The sequence below is a fragment of the Echeneis naucrates genome, chromosome 8 (assembly GCF_900963305.1).
Source record: "Echeneis naucrates chromosome 8, fEcheNa1.1, whole genome shotgun sequence".
Taxonomy (NCBI): Eukaryota; Metazoa; Chordata; class Actinopteri; order Carangiformes; family Echeneidae; genus Echeneis; species Echeneis naucrates.
Window position 1 is genome coordinate 488074 of NC_042518.1, and position 19374 is coordinate 507447.

The 19374-nt window shown below is 49.9% G+C and overlaps 3 protein-coding genes across 3 annotated transcripts in view; 2 read left to right on the forward strand and 1 right to left on the reverse strand.

Annotated features, from left to right (window-relative positions):
- Nucleotides 1-758: 758 nt before the first annotated feature.
- Nucleotides 759-9526, forward strand: LOC115048186 (uncharacterized protein C16orf96). The gene is made up of 16 exons (XM_029509524.1): nt 759-1205; nt 3837-3914; nt 4308-4388; nt 4478-4582; nt 4692-5079; nt 5220-5305; nt 6455-6577; nt 6984-7052; nt 7144-7308; nt 7392-7510; nt 7695-7760; nt 7862-7963; nt 8567-8717; nt 8855-8966; nt 9121-9258; nt 9366-9526. Exons 1-16 carry the CDS (start codon nt 828-830, stop codon nt 9485-9487), a joined length of 2283 nt encoding a protein of 760 aa, XP_029365384.1. The 5' UTR covers nt 759-827; the 3' UTR covers nt 9488-9526.
- A 662-nt stretch (nt 9527-10188) lies between these two features.
- Nucleotides 10189-15936, reverse strand: ubald2 (UBA-like domain containing 2). Its single transcript, XM_029509562.1, has 3 exons — nt 15704-15936; nt 13317-13373; nt 10189-12562 (listed from the first exon to the last, which is right to left on the reverse strand). Exons 1-3 carry the CDS (start codon nt 15821-15823, stop codon nt 12212-12214), a joined length of 528 nt encoding a protein of 175 aa, XP_029365422.1. The 5' UTR covers nt 15824-15936; the 3' UTR covers nt 10189-12211.
- A 20-nt stretch (nt 15937-15956) lies between these two features.
- Nucleotides 15957-19374, forward strand: part of foxj1a (forkhead box J1a) — a 4111-nt gene continuing 693 nt past the window's right edge. Inside the window, exons 1-3 of the mRNA XM_029507977.1 lie at nt 15957-16058; nt 16668-18033; nt 18548-19148. Of these exons, the coding sequence (XP_029363837.1) occupies nt 18615-19148 (534 nt within the window). The 5' untranslated portion in view covers nt 15957-16058; nt 16668-18033; nt 18548-18614. The remainder of the gene's footprint in view (nt 16059-16667; nt 18034-18547; nt 19149-19374) is intronic.

Here is a 19374-nt window from a genome sequence, read left to right on the forward strand (position 1 = left end):
TTATTTTAAGATACTCAACAATGGTAATAAAGTCTAATTTATTGAAATGACATTGATACTGAAACTTTTCAGTGGTTGGACGTAAGTACTTGAAAAATCTGGACACAACTGTTTACTTATACCAAAATAATTTTGAAGAAAATATTTCCATCCAAGAAATTCCAAACACTTTATTACAGATCAAACCAAATAATTTTGGACAGGACTTAGATTTTCAGGAATTTGTGTTTTTTTTTTTCCCCCCATATGTTCCGTGAACGCGGCACCGTTTGCCTCCTGTTGCCTAGCGACCGGCGACGCTGCAGGGTGACAACGTGGGCGCCCGCGACACAAAGCGCGAGATAGCCGACTACTACATCCGGCCAAAACCGTTAAAGTAAAAGCCCCGGTGATGTCATATTTTCATTCACGTTTCTCTCAACTTTTAATCCACGTGATTTAAAAACGAACACAAAAATGACTGACACATTCATGTCAACGTGGAGCAGATTATTTTAGACAGAAGAGACAAACAACGCTGCTTATTCCGAGTGTTTTGTGTAGAAATAACAACAGATGGAGAAGCAGAGACAGATTATTACGGTGGTTGATATAAAATCATGATTTCTGTTAAATCTTTGAACTGTGTGTCCCGCTGAGGTCAAAGGTCGTTGGCCGTCCTGCCTTACTTTGAAGGGGCGGGACGGTGTTTCCGGTCAGTGTGTCCGTTGTGACGTCACTCAGTTACCGTTTTCTCTTAAATGTTGTGACGTCCCGGTGAGGACGGTGACGTCAGTTAGTTGGAAGTTCGGTTCCAGTTGCGCCGTTAGCCGGAGTTAGTGACCGACATGTCGGACGTCAGTTTGTCGGAGCTGTTGGATTTGTCCATCGGGACTCCCCGGCCCGGAGCCGTCAACTTCACCGCCCTCCACGCTCTGCTCCGGGCCGTGCTGAGGAGGCTCGGCATCCGGGAGGTGAAGATCCGCTGGAGCGGCGACGAGCTCCCCGACGCCCCGATGGGGGTCACCGGTCCCGGCCAGGACCCGGACCAGGACCCGGAGCGGCTGCAGATCGAAGGGGACTCGCCTCGGGAGGTTCAGCCCGGCAGCGAGCCGCAGCGGCGGGTAGCCTCCTCCCCGGGTCCGCCCCCCAGCTCCAGCCCCGCGGCGGACGGACTGTCCAAGCTCCGGTCCCGAATCCAGACCTGCGAGGACGGCGTGTCCCAGGTGAGAGGACAGTCAGCCTCCAGCGTGATTTGAATTCATTTATTAGAACTCTCTTTATTCAGATAGTTTTATCATTATTATTATTATTACTGCATCACGGTGCAGTTTTTTAATCGTGTTGTTCTAAAAGAGATCTTTTTGTAATCAGGAAGAAAACGAACGAAAGTAACAGTCAAAGTTTGTTCAGTGAGATTTTTGTTTAGCTACAGAATTATTAAAGTAAAGAGGACTCCATTACATCTAAAAGTCCGGGATTCAAAAATAAACTTCTTTCCAAACTGCAAAACAAACCTGTTATACTGACAGATAGAACTTTTTCCAAATTCCATATATTTTCCACGATGAGTCAGCTCAATGTGGACCTGTTTCACTGTTCAGGTGAGCCACGCCCCCTGGCTGTGATGTCACACCAGGTGCTACATGCTGGAAAGTTTCTCCCCAGATGAAGCAGCTGGGTGGAGATGTGACAGCACACATCCGTCTTCCTCCTCCCCCTCTTCCTCCCCCTCTTCCTCCTCTTCCTTCTCCCCCTCTTCCTCCTCTTCTTCCTCCTCTACCTCCTCTTCTTCCTCCTCTTCCTCCTCTTCTCCCCCTCTTCCTCCTCCTCTTCCTCCTCTTCCTCCTCTTCTCCCCCTCTTCCTCCTCTTCCTTCTCCCCCTCTTCCTCCTCTTCTTCCTCCTCTTCCTCCTCTTCTTCCTCCTCTTCCTCCTCTTCTCCCCCTCTTCCTCCTCCTCTTCCTCCTCTTCCTTCCCTTCCCCCTCTTCCTCACCCTCTTCCTCCTCTTCCTCCTCTTCTTCCTCCTCCCCCTCTTCCTCCCCCTCTTCCTCCTCTTCCTCCTCTTCTTCCTCCTCTTCTTCCTCCTCCTCCTCCTCTTCTTCCTCCTCCCCCTCTTCCTCCCCCTCCTCCCCCTCTTCCTCCTCTTCCTCCTCTTCTTCCTCCTCCCCCTCTTCCTCCCCCTCCTCCCCCTCTTCCTCCTCTTCTTCCTCCTCCCCCTCTCAACATTTCATCGTAGTATGAAGCTGTTGGTGACGGAGCAGAGAACAAAAGGAGATGGGCACCACCCTGACATCTCAGATGACCTCTGCATGTCTCTGTTCAGGTTTCTGTGGAGGGAGAGGCCGAAGAAGTTAATGTCAGCGTTACACAACATAACCATCAGCTTTTGTGTCAGAGAGAGTCTGAGCGGAGGAGGCCATGTTAAAGGTGGAGGTGTTTGTGGCCCTGCCCAGACTTCCCTATCTCACTCCTGATCTCACCCCCCTCTCTGTGTGTGGGGGGTAATTACTCCCCTGCAGAGATGATCCTGCTTGTCAGTGGATGAATAGCGCTCAGGTGAAAAGCGGGACATCGGGCAGGTCCTCTGAATCATTCATGTCCTTAATGGGCATAGCCGGGGTCAGCCAGTGTATCCACTGACTTCGGCCTGACGAAGTGACCCGGCGTGCCCTCGTCCGTCGCTGCCGGTCCCCGTCCGCTGCACAGCTGTGATGGGATCAGGCCACACGCCAACGTGCACCCATCAGGCTGTCAGAGGAATTGTTTTTATTGAAAGTGTGTTTGGCTGTGAAGCCCTCCTGTGCCCGATCTGACTCCATCAGAGCGTCTGAGTGACGTGCCAGATTCAGTTAATGGCTGACAGTTCTACTGAGGCGACGGCTTAACGAGTAACAAAGGCTGCCTCGGTCTGTGTCACTGAGCCATTACCTGCCGGGAGGTCTTTTTGAAGTGTCCGAGAATGAAAACCACAGATCAGTGTCCTGTTGGAGTCCCGGTGCAGCAGTTATACTTCTGGACCTTTGTGACGTCACCTCCGTCAAACCCCGCCCATCTGGTCAACCACCCAACATTTGAGGATTTGGTCTCTCTGTGTGTTTACCTGTTTATTGGCTGTTTCAAGATGGTTGAACACGTGTATAAAGAAAATAATGTTCCCTTAATTATTAAAGATTTTCTCCTTATCTTTAGGTGATCCCTTAAAATCAGTTTCACTGAAGTCTCCATGCCACCAGTAATATTTAACTGCTTTAAACGACTTTTTCCTCCACAGAGGAAACCGTAGAGATTATGAGCATTCCCTCAGCTAAGGAGAAATCGAACCTGAAGTGATATCGGTTAGCAGAACTCTGTTTTGTGGGGCCGAGTGTAGTCGCCTGTGACCGAACTTATTAATGACATGTTAGACATTCAGGCTGCGAAGCTGCGTGGGGTCGCCATGCATCACTTCCTGTCCAGGCATATGTGACACACGTTGTGCAAACACCAATGCACATGCAGCTCAGGAATTTCCTTTGTTACACACATGCACACACACACACACACACACGCACAAAATGCAACTATTGACCTGTTGACTCTGCCAACAAGTCCTGAGCGCCTCACAGGGCGTTTAAATAATCTGGTTAAAGAACAGATTATCAGCAGCCCGATTCCTCTCTGACATCTCCATTGTTGTGTATTAGACTCTGAATTCCAGTCTTGTTTCCCTGGAGTCTGGGAGAATGATCCTCTGAGTCCTGACACACTTTTAATTAAAGAATCATTAAGGTTTCTCATCTATTCTCGGCCCAGCGTATATTTTTAATATCAACTGAAGTATTTAAAAACAGGCATTTCTGCCATGCTTGTTTCCAGGCCATGACGCTCATACAAACGCTCCACACCCAGAGGGACAGTCTGAAGGTTCAGATCAACGAGCTGCACCAACACAAGGTGAGACTACCTGACCCTGAGCAATAAACCATCACCACGGTAACAGAACAGTCACAGTAGGTCTGTGGATGGATTAATCAATAACTGCTGCAGATATTTATTTCCTTCTGGCCTGAGCTCTGATCCAGTATCAGCCTCATGGCGCCACAGGTCTGAAGAACAGTCAGAAGACTAAGTTCTGGTCTGGGTCCAAAAGTTTATGAACACAAAGTAAAATCAGACAAAAGTCATTCATTCAGTCATCTGCATGGCCCAGACAACATTCTTTCAAGATGACTTTTCCTGTGAATCCAGAAAATGGCAGATTATTGTGTTTCTGGATCATTCACATGAAAATGAGGTTTAAGCGAGGACGACCTCAGTGGACATGATGGGCACGTCTCTTGTGTTCAGATGGAGGGTGGCACAGAGCCAGACATGGCTGCTGCTGTGGAGACATGCTGCCGCCGTGTGGAGACTCTGGAGGAGACCGTGGTGAGCACCTCGCTCTGCTGTTTATACTGAAATCATGTGATGTCACTATTTTCCTGCAGTGACTGTGAAACTTTGTCTGGTCGCCTCAGAGATCTCTGAAGGACACAGTTCAGAAATATCCAGATGATCTGAGTCGGTGTGTGACCTGGGACGTCATGGAGTCAGCTCTACTCAGCGGGGGGGGGGACCAGCAGGTGAGAAAAATGAAAAACACTGAAAACACTGGAGAAAATCATCAGCGGACCTTTAAGTCTGATTGGGTGTTCACACATTCAGGATAGTTCCAAACTTCTGTTTTTACAGAGGCTGGATGAATCAGGGGTCGTTGATCTGCTCAGATCTACAGATGAGCCTTATAACAGCAACACGTCCCCCATCCACCCGGCCGAGGACTCTGCTGGTCCTCCAGTCTCTTCAGAAGAGGTTTCAGCCCACCAGCTCACCACAGAGACCTCCTTGGTCCTGTCAGGTCCTCCTGGGAAGACTCATGCTGGACCAGGTCCAGTGGTGTCTCACTTGTCTCGAACAGGCGGTGGCTCAGAGCGCTACCTGGAGACGGTGGATGCTCTGAGGACCCTCAGCAAGTTGAAGGAAAAGTTCAACCATCTGGAAACTCGTGTGGCAGCTCTGGAGGAGGGAAAGGTGGATCAGACGCAGCTGGATCAGCTCAGGGACACCATCAGTAACCAGGGTAACTATCGATCACATGATCACACTGGCTCTAAAATAACATCGGAAAACTGGTTAAACTCAGCCTGAAACTCAGAGCACACTACAATGAAAGGCTGTTCAGTCTGCATTTCATTTAACAAACAGCTCCATGTTGTTCAGGTTCTCAGGATGTGACTGGAAACCTGATGGATCAGCTGAAGGAGCAGAGAAAATTGATAGACAGCTTGGTGGAAGAGCGGGAAAAGGTGGGTGAGACAACAGAGGCAACAGAGACGAACATCCTCACAAGACAAACTCCTGTCTGCTGTGACTCTGATGATGTAATGTGTCCGTGCAAAGCTGGACAGTTTGGACGACGTGTCTGTGAGTCAGGACAGAGAAACCAGCTCAGAGGCAGCGCCAGGGAGCGAGGACTCAGACATCCAGGAGCTAAGGCAGCAAATGTCCGTCTTCAGGTAAAGACAGGTGGAAACACTGAGGGAGGTCAGACAGCTACAGAGACACTCAGGGTTCATACAGTCAGCTCTCATCTCCGTTTGTCCAAAATCACTGTGCACGACGGTCTGTGTCCAGGAAGTGTCTGCAGAAGCTGGAGGAGAGCCTGAAACTGCTGAAGATAAGGCAGGCTGCATCAGAGCAGAGACACAGAGACCAGAACCTGCAGGACCAGGTCAGGCAGCAGGACGTGTCCTGGGGGACAGTCAGACCAGAGCTGACCACAGACAGTCAAACAGGGACAGCAGCTCAGACCTGCAGCTTCAAGTCTGGAAATCATTTAAAAAGAGGAGCAGAGTTTCTGAATGCCTGAATGAACAAGAAGGACATCAGTCAGTCAGTTAATGGCCAGTCAGAGCTGCTGCTGCAGGAATTGATGGCTCTGGTCTAACAAGAAACCAGAATCCTGAATCTAGTTACAGTTAAATGAGGTTTTTGTTATTGAATAATAATGATAGCTCTTTTTAAAATTCAGGAAAAATCCAGGAGAAAATGCCTCATTGACTGTTATCAGATCAAAGTGTTTCTGGTCTCATTTCTCTGCCCTCTGACCTCAGCTGGACAACCTGCAGGGGAGGCTGGAGGACATGATGCTGTCCCTGACCTCCGAGCTCCAGGATGGGGGCCGGGGCCTCAGTCAGGGTAAAGGCGGGCTGGCTGTCTCCACCAGCTCAGTAAACATGGAGGGGCAGCTCAGCCGACTGTTCCAGCACTATGAACACCTGCAGGAGCGGGTGAACTGTCTCCTCAGACAGCAGACAGGAAGTAGAGCAGGGATGCTGCAGGAGAGGGAGGACAGACAAGTCAGTACAGACAGAACCAGGCCAGAGGTGGAGCTGTGTGTGTGGTTCTACACTAACGTGCACATCTGGATTAACAGTGACTGAATGTTTTTTCAGAGTGTGGACCTGATGAACGACGTGCAGACGGCAATCCTGCAGCTTCAAGCTGAGTGTGAAAAACTGCATGAAACGACGAGCCAGCTGCACGAGGACAACAGACAGAAGCATAGCCACATCCAGGTGGAGACACACAACAACCAGATTATGTCATCTCTTTGGTGGCTTATGATTGACTGTCATTGAGAGAAGAAAACAGATCTGAAAGCTGAAGATTTCTTTTTATGGAGCCAACAACAACAGTTTTCTTTAAAAGCTTTTTTTCAGTCACATGACAAACACTGATGATCAGGGTAGAGAGCAGAACAGCTCAGATCCTCGGATTTAAAAACGAGGTTTGAAAATGTCATCACTGATGCAACACACGCAGACTAAATGCTGTGTGTTTCTGGATTTCTGACCATAAGTTAATCAATCATTACACATTTTTCTGACTTTAAGCAAACAAAATGTTTGTTGTCATAATAATGCTTAAAGTCGGATGATGACCTGGTAATGCCGACCCAATGCGTCTTTCTGCTGATCTCAGGAGCTGTTCAAGACGACGGAGGAGCTGGAGGAGAAGAAAGCCGACAAGCTGATGGTGGAGAATGAAATCGTGAGTGTTTAACTTTTTAACGTCAATATTCTCAGAAAAGCACCAAAAAAACTTTGTTTATTTTGGGTCCTTGTTTTCCCGCCACCTAAAGAAAGCAGATAAATCAGCTCTGGACAGCAAAGTGAGTCGTCTTCAGTTCGACTCTGCCACAGAGCAGCTCAACACCATGTTCCACCAGCTGCAGGGCCAGGTGACGGACCAGGCCCAGGACTGGCACAAAGTCATGGACAAGCTCTCCTCTGAGATGGAGTGTAAGGTAGAACAAACTCATTAAGACCATGGAGGCGGGGGGGTGAGTCCTCTGATCTGATGAAGCTCCTGGTGTTTGACTCTCCACAGCTGGTCCGGACTGAGCTGGACACGGTGAAGAAACAGCTGGAAGACTGCAGGAAGAACATCGATGAGAAGCTGCAGACTCAGGGAGCTGCAGAGCACGAAGACGCTGCTGCTCTCAGGAAGTAAGTGATGAAAGAGTTCATGTGTGCCAGGAACACCTGTGGACCTGCTAATTACACAACCAGCTTCAGGTCAGGTTTCTATAAAGTCCTCTCAGCGTCCACACTAACCACACTAACATCATCAGTCCTCTTGTGTTCCTGTTTGTTTGTTTGTTTCCCTGTGAACACAATGTGCTGTTTCCAGACAGCTGGTGGACAGATTCCACTGCCTGTCCTGTGACCGACCCGTCGTGAAGCAGACCCCCGGGCCGTGAGTCCACATCAACAGCCTCACTTCATTATTGTCACATTCAAGACAACGTTTTCTTCAGGACTCTGATGATCTCTCTGATGTTTGTGTGTCTCTAACAGTCATTTGATGACGCTGCCCTCCTCCCCTGGATTCTCCTCCCACAGATCCATCAGGCCGTTCACCGTCTACGCTCTGGAGCAGTTTCGACAGCACTACAGGAGGTGAGAGCTGCTCTTGGTTCACCAGCAGAGTCCGCCAGAGTCCAGACTGCTGGTTGGCTCTTATCACGTCCTGTTTTATTGTGTTACATGTAAAAGATTTGTATTGATCGATAAACACAAACGGAACGGTTCTTAATGAACCCTCAGTCTAGAATTGCTGAACACAGACTCAGAACCTGGTCTGACTGTGAACCGGTCTCTCTGTGAACCGTCTCACTGTCTCAGCCTGAAATCAGGGACCAACTGCCACAACTTTGTGGTAGCTAACTCAGGCAGGAGGAGGGAGCAGATCCAGATGTGCAGGCAGATGGAGAAACAGCTGAAACGCAGTGACAGAACCAGCACCCAGGACACCATGAGCGAGAACCAGAACCAGCTGGGAGTCCAGTTGGGAGTCCAGCAGTGAGTCAGGGCCGGGACGGAGGAACATTTTATCCAGTCTGTCACAGGATTAGAAGAAAATATGTAATGAGTGTTTTCTGAATCTGGGTCTGGACCAGGATGTGGTCTGTCCTTCCTCTGTAGATGTTGAGCTTCAGGTCAGTTGGAGAATCAGCAGCTGGAGGTTTGTTGGCTCAGATTTGAATCTTGTTATTTATTCAGTGAACGTGTCGCCGAGCTGTCGGACTACAGTCACCTGGCCGTGTCACGGAGCTGCGGCGGCAGTCACACGGTCACCTCAGCCAGCCAGCGACGTTCTGGCCTGCAGAACACGAAGCACCACAGTCAGCCTGATGGGGAGGGGGTGGTCCAGGTATGAACGGAGGAAGAGATGAGCTTCATCACACTTTATTTTTACAACACAAACCAGAGCTGACCCCCACTGCTGACAAATCAGCCTCACAGAGACACTGTAAATACATGGTGTGTGTCTGTCTGTGTGTGTGTTAGTCAGAGGAGGTTGATATCGTTGGACTGGATGGACATATTTACAGAGGTCGCCTGAATGTCCCAGCCGTCAGAACCACAGAAACTAAACTACCTGCAATCACCACCAAAGACGGTAAACCATCCAGACGGCTGCAGATTATTCAGATAAATAGAAAACTGCTGAGTGAAGCCTGGACAGTCAAAACCTGCAGCTTTAGTTCCGATGCTGTCTCTGTTGGGTGACATCACTTTGCACTTGAGTTGTCTGACCTGGTCTTGTGCTGCAGTGACCTCAGGCGTCTGCAGGACTAAAGACAAAGCCAAATGTTCTCTGTCACACAAGCCTGCTGCTTCTCCAGAGGGGGGGCACGCCGCTCTGGGTCACCACCCCCTCAGCATGAAGAGCGCCCAGTGCAGCCGCTCAGGTGAGTATCGCAGGTGGACCAGGTCTGATCTATTCATTTATAGATCATTTATTTCCTGACTGAAACCGTTTCCTTTCTGGTCGTTTTGGTTTAACACCCCCCAACAGTCTCCAGCTGCTCGGGTCGGGACTGGCCGGTGTCGGCGATGGGCTGCCCGTCTCAGAGCTCTCAGGCTTCAGCTGCATCAGTCCGACCTGTAGGAGGCGACACAGAGCTGTCTGACCTTTGAACCTGATGAGTTACTGACTCCACATATAGTGTTATCATCAATAATAATTAATAAACCTGAGTGTAAATTCAACCACTTCCCGTTATTTCTAACTGGTGGCATCATGCCAGCATTTCTGCACCCCCCATGTTGTCTCAACTGTCAGTGTTGGGCAGCAGCTGTCCAGTAAAACTGTTTCACCAGGAGAGGAAATGTATCACTAGTGCACTTCCTGTTCACAGAAACATGAGGCCCAGAGCAGGAAGTGAGTGAAGGTGAGAGCAGATGTCATCAGAGTGGGCGGGGCCAAACAGTTTCCTGTCTTTGAAGAATTTGTTTTCATGTGGAGAGACGCCTCGAGTCTGTGGTTTCGGACTATCTGACAAACCCAATGTGACAGTAAAGAAAAGTCAAGAGTTTTTATTGGAGGATTCACAGAGTATCTTCTCCTGTTAAGTTGTAGTGGATATATATTTGTTATTAACTATTTATTAATAAATATGGGCCTTAAAAATCAACAAAGGAACAAAACTGTTGAAGAACATTGAAATGGCGACCTTTAAAATAAAGCACGGGCCTCTCTTTTTTTAGGACAGACGAGCAGCTCAGTTTGACACCGCAGCCACATCCTTCCTCCATCTTCAGCTTCAGCTGAGGGAACCGCAGGTTTCTCTTTCCCTCCAGGTCCGTTAGCTCTTACAGTAAGAACCAAAACAAAGACGTCAGCAGCAGGTCATAGCTTGTTTTATTAAACATATAAATACAAATTTCAACAGAGGAAATAAACAAAGTACTTTCAGGAAATCTCTAGAAAAGAGTCATGAATGAAAGAATGAACGTCTGAGAACAGAGCAGGTGATGAGACAAATCAATCAGCCTTCAGGGCGGCTGGCACACACCAGCTCCATGACAGAGGCCCTGGATGGTCTCCACAAACCACCAACATCTGAGGTCAAGGAAAAATCTGCCCTCAGACTCAGAACAGAGAGCTGATGTGATCCAGGATTCAGGGTACGGCTGTTATGAAAGAACTCTTCTGACGGTTCCAGCTTTAAATTGAACCTGATGATTTTATCTGTTTTAATCAAATCGGTCATCAGGCGGGTTAATCAATAATGACGATGAAGCCGAGTTTTCAAATTGATTGACAGCTCATATTCAGAGTCACCTCAATGTGGCTCTGAAAAGGTCAAAGGTCATGGTCTTCTTCTAGTATTGGTGTGACCATTTTAAAAACATAAAAGTGTCTCTGCTGTCGGGCAGATTTTTCCTTCAGGTCTTTTGTTTCTGTGATCTCATCATGGAGAAGATATTTCATTCATTTAGGGAAAACTCTGTCCCACCCCCCAGACAGCGGACACTTGGTGGTGTACGAAAAGTGAGCAGGTACAAATCTGAGACACAAGAAGTGTTTGATTGTCTTTGTGAAGCTCTGTGTGTGTGTGTGTGTCTCCTGCCTCTCCCTGATGTCGGGGTGAAGGTGACATTTTGTTATCTGATCCTTGAAGCTAATGTACAGGTGATAGAAACAGGAAGTAAAACAAGCCTGCTGAGGTTTTCTGTGGGTCTGAACATTCATCTGGGATTCTGGACCGAAGCCAGTCCAGACCCACTGAGCCGTCAGAGCAGCGTGGGGACGTTCAGACGGACAGAGGTAGGAGTGTTTGTTTGAGCATCTGAAAGGTTGTGTGGAAAATCACTGAGTCTGAACCCACCAATCACACGACGGTAGCTTCCTTGTGTGTGTTACTGAGGGTTTATTTACATCTGCCCCTCATTATCAAAGTGGAGAGGAAACAGATTAACAAGCTTTCTGGCTTTTTAAAGTCTTTTTAAACAAGCGTCAGAAATGAAAAAGTAAAACGTGGCGGCTCTTCAACTCATAATCTGATTATTGCAAACTGTTTCCTTCAATCAGGACTTTCAGTTCATGTTGCTTCTCGTGTCATCGCCACGTTTGAATCACAGAGAGCAGCTCATTTAGGCGTCCATGTTTTCCCCTCTGGGACTTTGTGATTTCACAAGGCGCAAGCCCCTCCCTCCTGGGCCACCGTCCAATCATGGAGCAGTTGGTTTACCTGAAAGCTTTCAGAATTTTATTTGATCAGTCAGTAAATGATTAAAAAAATGAAGCTGTGAAGGAAACAGCTTCAGCCTTGTTTATTTGTTGGTTTTGATAGAACATCAAGCATCAAGCTCCTTGTTTTGCATCAGTGATTTTCTGAGGAACATCTGATTCTCTGTGATTCAAACGTAAAGGAGCCATCGGTGCGTGAACCTGAAGCCCCGCCCCCTCTGGTTCCTCAGTGACACACCTGAGATCGACAGTCACTGCTCCTCCTCTTTCTCCAGTCAACGTCTTTGTCTGCTGGTTATTGCGACTTCCTGTTTGATTATTTCTGTGAAGAAGAGTTTGTAAGAAAAAAGATCACATGGCTCCTTCTCCTCAGTAAGTGCTGACAGGTCCTGGATCTGGTCCTGGATCAGGTCCAGGATCATCGATGATGAAGAAGAGTTTTTGAGTTGAGAGTCGGTGGTGTCGGCGACCTCCAGGTTTGTCCTCGGCTCGGATGAAGACATGATGAAGACAGCGAGGAAAAGCTGCTCATCTTCAATTTAGAAAAAAAGAGAAGAAGAAGATCTCGTCCTCTAATTCCACACATAACCCCGCCCCCCGCCCCACCCCCTGCTCCTGGCTACACGTGAACCAGCCGCCCAGGCCTCCCCTCCCCCCGCCGTACAGTCTCATCTCTGGCCGTGGAGCGCCGACATGACAGGGGGCTGCTGGGTGCCGCTGGGCTGGGACACGGGGGGCCACATGGGAGTCTGTTGCATATGGTAGTGGTGGTGGTGCATGTGGTGGCCGGTGGGCGACGATGGCGGCAGCCACCCCGGCTGGTGGCTGGGCGGCGAGGAAGCCCAGAAGGAGCCGAACCCTGCCGTGGAGGAGGGGATGGGGGGGGAGCACGCCATCGACACCTGGGACGGTCTGCTCCCGGCGCCGGAGCCGCACTCGTTTGCACGCAGTTTGGAGAACATGGTGATGGCATCGGGGAAGTTTGGTGGTGTGGCAGGAGTGTTTCTCGGAGTACACATCTGTGGGCAGAAACAAGAGCGAGGGTCAGTCGTCACCGTGGTGACGAGGGATCAGTCTGATAAAGCGTCATGTGACATGCTGCTGGTTGCCAAAGCAAAGGGAGACACACAAACACAGATCAGGTAGCAGTTACAAATAGAAAGCGGGCTCTCAGCTGTGCCGGCGGGTATTTAGAGCAGGCCGCAGAGGCCGACACACTGCGGACACTATCACACATTTGTTTAGACTCTCTCTTGGAGAAGAAGAAAAAATGGTTGGTGATGCCAAATTAAAAATATGACAGTGGAAGCCATGTTTGTTTAGACTTGTCGGATCATGCTCGGCTCCTCGGGGGACGCTGGAGTCCAGGTCTGATCTGTGTATGAACAACAACACTTCTCACAGGTCTGACACACAAATGCCACAGAACCGGTTCTGTCACACCGATGACCTGGAGTCTTGAAGGTTTGATTAACCGTCACCCTCTAGCTCCGCCCACAAGCAGTGAGCCAGCCAATAACAGGCCGTCGTTAGGATCAGGGCCCTGATGGTCCAGAAGGAAACAGCTCTCCTCTGAGCTGTGATGTCATCACACTGTGCTTCATCGTCACCATCATCAGTGTGTGTGTCGTGTTGATGTTTGCTGCCTTTGATCTTGACATGCAGAATCATCTGGACCTGATCTTCTTCCTCTGGTCCTGGTCCTGGTCCTGGTCCTGGTCCGGGACCAGAAGAAGAGGATCAGGTCTGTGAAAGGATACCAAACGTACTCACCATCTGGTGGTGGTGGCTGGGGATGTTGGCCTCCTGGAAGAAGGAGCTCAGGGCCGTCTGTGGGGGGGGGGGGGGGGGTATCATTAGATCTTATGAATGATATTTAAATACGTCACTGATGTTTCCAGTTAAACACGACAAACACAACATTTCAATCAAACACACACACAACAAACAGGAAACACAAAGAATGAGCTGTCTCCTTGTTGTGTAGGGAGGAGGAAACATTCCTGAGGGGGGGGGGGGGTGATCTCCAGGTAGAACCATCAGCCTCGTATTTATACATGAACTTTGTGTTCACACGTTTGTTGTTAAAGTTGGAGTGTGAGCGGGGGGGTTTACTGCTCAGCCACAGTTGAAGTGTATGGGAAAGTGTTAGCTCAATAAACATTTTCGAATTCAAACTAATCTGAAGACACACTAACTACATCACTGCCACAGCTAACGTTAGCTTCATTAGCTTTGTGGAAAAAAACTCCTCATCATTTGAATGAGACCTTATCAGAGAAGAGTGTGTGGGTCCTTTGTGTTACTGAAGCACAATGTCACAACACAACTGACGACTGTCACGACTTGTGGGTTTGTCATTTTCACAGCACAGTTTGTTCTCTTTAGACAGGAAACACCAGACTTCAGCTCCTTCATCTGGAGACGGACCACCAGGTGAACCCAGCCAACACAACACAACCAGTTCACACACATCACACAAACACAACAACCAACTGAGTCATCTGGAAAAACAAATAATTCTTGTTTGGTAAAATTTCTAAGAACAAGAAAAAGCTGATGACTAAAAGATGACTGTAAAAGTGAAAGTGTTTGTCAGACTCTTATTTTGGTGGGTTCTGGGTCCTTTTTGGACGAGATGGGAACAGAAAACTGGGACTTCTGTGTAGAAACTGGACTCTGGTCCTGCTCCGCAGCCTGATGAGGCTCAGACGGGCCGCCAGAACGATCATCAACGTCCAGAACTGTTCCGTTCAGTGACTGTTTCAGCTCCAGATTAGCCCCATTAGCCTTTTTAATTTTTGTCGGCAGATAATGACACCTGTTCCTCCTGTCGCACAGCAGGTGTCACATCTGAGGAGCTGAACAACAACAACAACAACAACAACCTGGTTGATCCACACAGCAGGTGTCACATCTGAGGAGCTGAACAACAACAACAACAACAACAACAACAACAACAACCTGGTTGATCCACACAGCAGGTGTCACATCTGAGGAGCTGAACAACAACAACAACAACAACAACAACAACAACAACAACCTGGTTGATCCACACAGCAGGTGTCACATCTGAGGAGCTGAACAACAACAACAACAACAACAACAACAACATGGTTGATCCACACAGCAGGTCTGATTCACCATTACAACTTTCTCAGCTGGGGGCGGACAGTTGGCGGGACAACAGCTGGACGGAGGAAGAATCTGAATCAGTCTATATATAACTGAACAAGACCCGGATCAATGTCAGGCCGCTGAGACCCGGTCCAGAAAGCCAGAACTCTTTGTCTCCTCTGATGAAACAGAAACGTCCGACAGTCCCCAAACACGTCACAGAGAAGAAACAAAGAGGAAACGTGCTAAAAGGATTTAAAGTGCAGATAAAGGATGAGACAAGATGGCCCCTCAGACCCGGTCCGGACCTGGACTCTGATCCGGACCAGGCTGCTCTGATCCAGACCAGGCTGTCCTGATCGGGACCAGGACTCTGATCGGGACTTGGACTCTGATCGGGACATGGACTCTGATCCGGACCAGGACTCTGATCCGGACCAGGCTGTTCTGATCCGGAGCAGGACTCTAATCCGGACCAGGACTCTGATCCGGACCTGGACTCTGATACGGACCTGGACTCTGATCCGGACCAGGACTCTGATCCGGACCAGGCTGCCCTGATCCGGACATGGACTCTGATCCGGACCAGGACTCTGATCAGGACCTGGACCCTGATCCGGACCAGGACTCTAATCCGGACCTGGACTCTGATACGGACCTGGACTCTGATCCGGACCAGGACTCTAATCCGGACCTGGACTCTGATCCGGACCTGGACTCTGATCCGGACCAGGACTCTAATCCGGACCTGGACTCTGATCCGGACCTGGACTCTGATACGGACCTGGACTCTGATCCGGACCAGGCTGCCCTTTCGGGGCTGCCTCCGTCCATCCGGGCCTCGGTGTCCACTGTCCGGGATGTAAACACGCCCGCGGAGCTCCACGTCCTCGATGCTAAGCTAACGTTAGCCGGAGGAGCGCGTGGCCGAGAGGAAGCAAACAAACATCGGCCGGCACCGGGACCGGACCACCTGCCGGGTCGGGTTCGTACCGGATAACGGGACCCCGGGCGGGGCCACGGGCCGGACCCCCCCCACTCACCTCGAACTGCCAGTGGGCCGCCTGGAGGAGCTGCTTCGCCTGGTCGGCGGCGCAGCCGGCCGTCAGCACGAACTGGTTGATCATCACCTGATGACGGAGCTCCTCCATGTTCACCGACATGACGAACGAAACTACAGACCGGAGTCCTGACCCGGATCGGTTCCTCTGGACCTGCAGACCCAGCCCGACTCTCCGGCAGCAACAACAAAGACGACGGCGGCGCTGATTGGACGAGCTCAGCGCCAGAGACGCGCTGATTGGCTGCTGAAGGGGAAGCGTTTAAATTTAAGGTCGCGCTCGTTTCTTTTCTCGGTGACGATCCAATTGGGCGGGACCGGACGGAGACAGGCTGTCGGTAAGACTCCGCCCTCTCGCGGTGACTTTATCATTTTATCGAACGCTTCCCCAGGCCGTTACGCTTACGTCACGTGTTTTCATACACCTGATTGGCTGTTTCCTCCGCACACATGTAAACAGCGAGTTCAGCACACAAACTAAAATCACCTCACTTCTATTCGACGTTTCATTTCTTTTCACGTTATTATTGTTTCTCATATTTTCTTCTTCACATCAGCTCTTTACTGTTCATCATAGTTATATCAGTTCACTGTCACACTCCGTCATCACGTCAATAACCTGTTTTACATCCACTTTCTGTCTGATAGAAATATTTATTCATGTCCATTATAAAAAAAAAAAAACTGAACCACATGTTCACCTCAGTTTGAGGTCACGTGGCGCCCTCATGTGTTCACCTTTATACACTGCAGCTAAGATCCATTAAAACTGCCTTTATTTTGAAAATAACTTGTTTTATTTTGGCTTCATAAACTTTTTTTTATTGTCAGTGTCATTAGCTTAACTGGACATTGATCACAGGTGGACTGTCTTGGTCCCAGGTATGTCCACCTCTCTCCCTGGCTCCCGTCCTCAGTCCATCAGTGTTTCCTTCCTGGTCCCACAGATTGTCTTCACTGGGTCCTTCAGATCTTCAGACCAGCTCCTGGCCCCCCTGAAACGCCATTCCAGTCCCAACAGATCACATCAGTTATGACTCAGTCTGACTGACCACTAAAACCTGCCCAGGTCTTCATCCAGCCCCCAACATCTTCTCACCCACAGAATCCGACTGTTGTTCAGACCCTGACAGGTCTGAGCCTCAGATGAGGCCGACCCCTTCAGACAGACCCTGACCCTCCCTGTACCTCCTGCAGAGGTCAGAGGTCAGAGGTCAGTGAGAGAGCAGCCAACCACAGTGACCTCACAGAGCAGCAAGTTGGGGGGAACTTGACATCAGGACCCAGAAGGATTAGAGAGGACGATGGAGCAGGAGTTTCTGCTGGTGGACTTGACTGAAGACACACACACACACACACACACACACAGAGTTCAACCAGATCAATGAACAGCAGTGTGTCTGTTCATACTGAAGCTTTAAACAGCAAAGTGCATTAAACATCGTTACATCAATAAAAGACGCACAAAACACGAAACACAAAATAGAGAGGATTAAAATAAGATCAGATAAATATTAAAATTCTATATTATCACGTCTTTATAAACAAAAAAGTGAACCGTTCTATCAAGTGAATCTACAGCTGACACAAACCAAAGTATCTGTTGAGTCGGCTAAAAGAAGACGACACTAGAGACAGTAAATGGAATCGACTGTAAAAAGGTTTGAGACTGGGGGAACTCTGGGTGGTCTAGGATCTGGAGTCCTGGTCCAGGTTTACAAAGAGCCTGCGACGTCATCAGACAGGAAGGACGTGGTCAGAGAAATATTCACGTAGTAAAGTTAAAGTACGTTTAAAAAACGTTTGACAGCTTTAATAAATATTATCATCTGAATTTGGTCCAGCTGCACTGAGACAAACAGCTGGAATCACCTCTGTTTGAATATTTCTTCACTGAATCAACAGAAAAAAATTCAACCTGCCTCAAACACTCCTGGATCTTAATCTTTAAAAGTGAAAGTCTTAGTCTCAGACGGAGCTGTGGCCCCCCGGGGGGCCCCGGGCCTCAGTTTGAGAACCAGCAGCCTCAGTTGACTTGGGAATGATTAAAAATGAAGCTGCCATAGAAACCAGCTGACCAATGGAGGCGCAGGGAGCTGTTTACTGGGGGGGGCGGTTTCTATGGTTCTGGACAAACCTCCTGCTCCAGGTATTAAACCCTCCGGAGGGACCAGAGGCGGACAGCTCAGCGCCAAGATCCTCCACAGGAATCCCTCCTTCTGTCCCCAGACTGCACTTAGGACAGGTGGTCTGAGTCCAGACCTGGACGGACCTGGTTTAGGATTTAACTGATCTCTGCAGCAGCTGACCAAGGTGAGTCCTGAATGTAAAGTCCTTTAATCTGAGGCCTGAAACATCCGAGTCAGCCCTGAACACAGCACATATTATTATTATTATTATTATTATTATTATTATTATTATTATTATCATCATTATGAGTCCATAACAGATATAAATAACGTGGAGTGAAATAGAAAAAAAAGAGAGCAAAAATAATAATCGCTCAGTTTTACTGTGTGATGAGTCATTTAAAGTTATCAAACAGTGAAAAGTTTCCGGAAACTTCTTCGACCTGAAATTAGCTCATCAAACGTTAAAGTTCAAGTTTCCAGATAATTCTGTGCTGCGATAAGACCGGAGACCTGCAGAGACCTGCAGAGCTCCGGAGACCTGCAGAGACCCGGAGACCTGCAGAGCTCCGGAGACCTGCAGAGACCCGGAGAGACCCGCAGAGACCCGCAGAGACCCGGAGACCCGCAGAGACCCGGAGACCTGCTGCTTGTCTCCGGGTCTCTGCTGAGTCTCAGCTGACTGTCTGTCCTGTCAGTGTCCTGGCAGGCAGCGGAGGACCAGGACCCGGAGAGGACCCGGAGAGGACCCGGTGCTGGACGGACATGTCTCTGAGCTGTGCCGACCCCCGGCCCGGAGGCTCGGGGGGGCTGGAGGAGGAGGTGGTGTCGGCGGCGGCCCAGGCCGAGCAGCGGGACCGGGACTGCGGCTCGGTGAGTCTGGACGACAGCCTGACCAGCCTGCAGTGGCTGCAGGACTTCTCCATCCTGGGGGCCGACGGCCCGCAGCGGCCCCCCCACCAGCCGCACCTGTTCGGCCACCGGCCGCCCGGAGCCGACGCCCCGGCCTCCCCCCAGGCCGGGGACCCCGCCTGCATGGGCACGCCCCTGACCCCGGGGAAGCCCACCGCGGCGGCCTACAGCCGGATGCCCCCCCTCCCGGGGATCGTGGCTCACGGCCACTGTCCCGACGAGGTGGACTACCGGACCGAGCCCCGGATCAAGCCCCCCTACTCCTACGCCACCCTGATCTGCATGGCCATGCAGGCCAGCAAGAAGACCAAGATCACCCTGTCCTCCATCTACCAATGGATCACCGACAACTTCTGCTACTACAGACATGCTGACCCCACCTGGCAGGTGAGGGGGGGGGGGGGGAGGGGGGAGAGGGGGGAGAGGAGGGGAGAGAGAGAGAGAAGGAGGGGGAGAGAGAGAGAGAGGGAGGGGGGGAGAGAGAGAGGAGGGAGGGGGGAGAGAGAGAGAGGAGGGGAGAGAGAGGAGGGGGAGAGGGGGGAGAGAGAGAGGAGGGGAGGAGAGGGGGAGAGAGAGAGGAAGGGAGAGGGGAGAGGAGGGAGAGAGAGAGAGG

Excerpts from the sequence above, each read along its gene's own strand:
- LOC115048186 (XM_029509524.1), top strand. The coding sequence starts at position 828 with ATGTCGGACGTCAGTTTGTCGGAGCTGTTGGATTTGTCCATCGGGACT. Across the intron at positions 3,915-4,307 it reads ACGAGCTGCACCAACACAAG|ATGGAGGGTGGCACAGAGCC; the intron begins GTGAGACTACCT and ends TCTTGTGTTCAG. Across the intron at positions 7,761-7,861 it reads GTGAAGCAGACCCCCGGGCC|TCATTTGATGACGCTGCCCT; the intron begins GTGAGTCCACAT and ends TGTCTCTAACAG.
- ubald2 (XM_029509562.1), bottom strand. The coding sequence starts at position 15,823 with ATGTCGGTGAACATGGAGGAGCTCCGTCATCAGGTGATGATCAACCAG. Across the intron at positions 13,374-15,703 it reads CGGCCCACTGGCAGTTCGAG|ACGGCCCTGAGCTCCTTCTT; the intron begins GTGAGTGGGGGG and ends CCCCCCCCACAG. Across the intron at positions 12,563-13,316 it reads CCAGCCACCACCACCAGATG|ATGTGTACTCCGAGAAACAC; the intron begins GTGAGTACGTTT and ends TTCTGCCCACAG.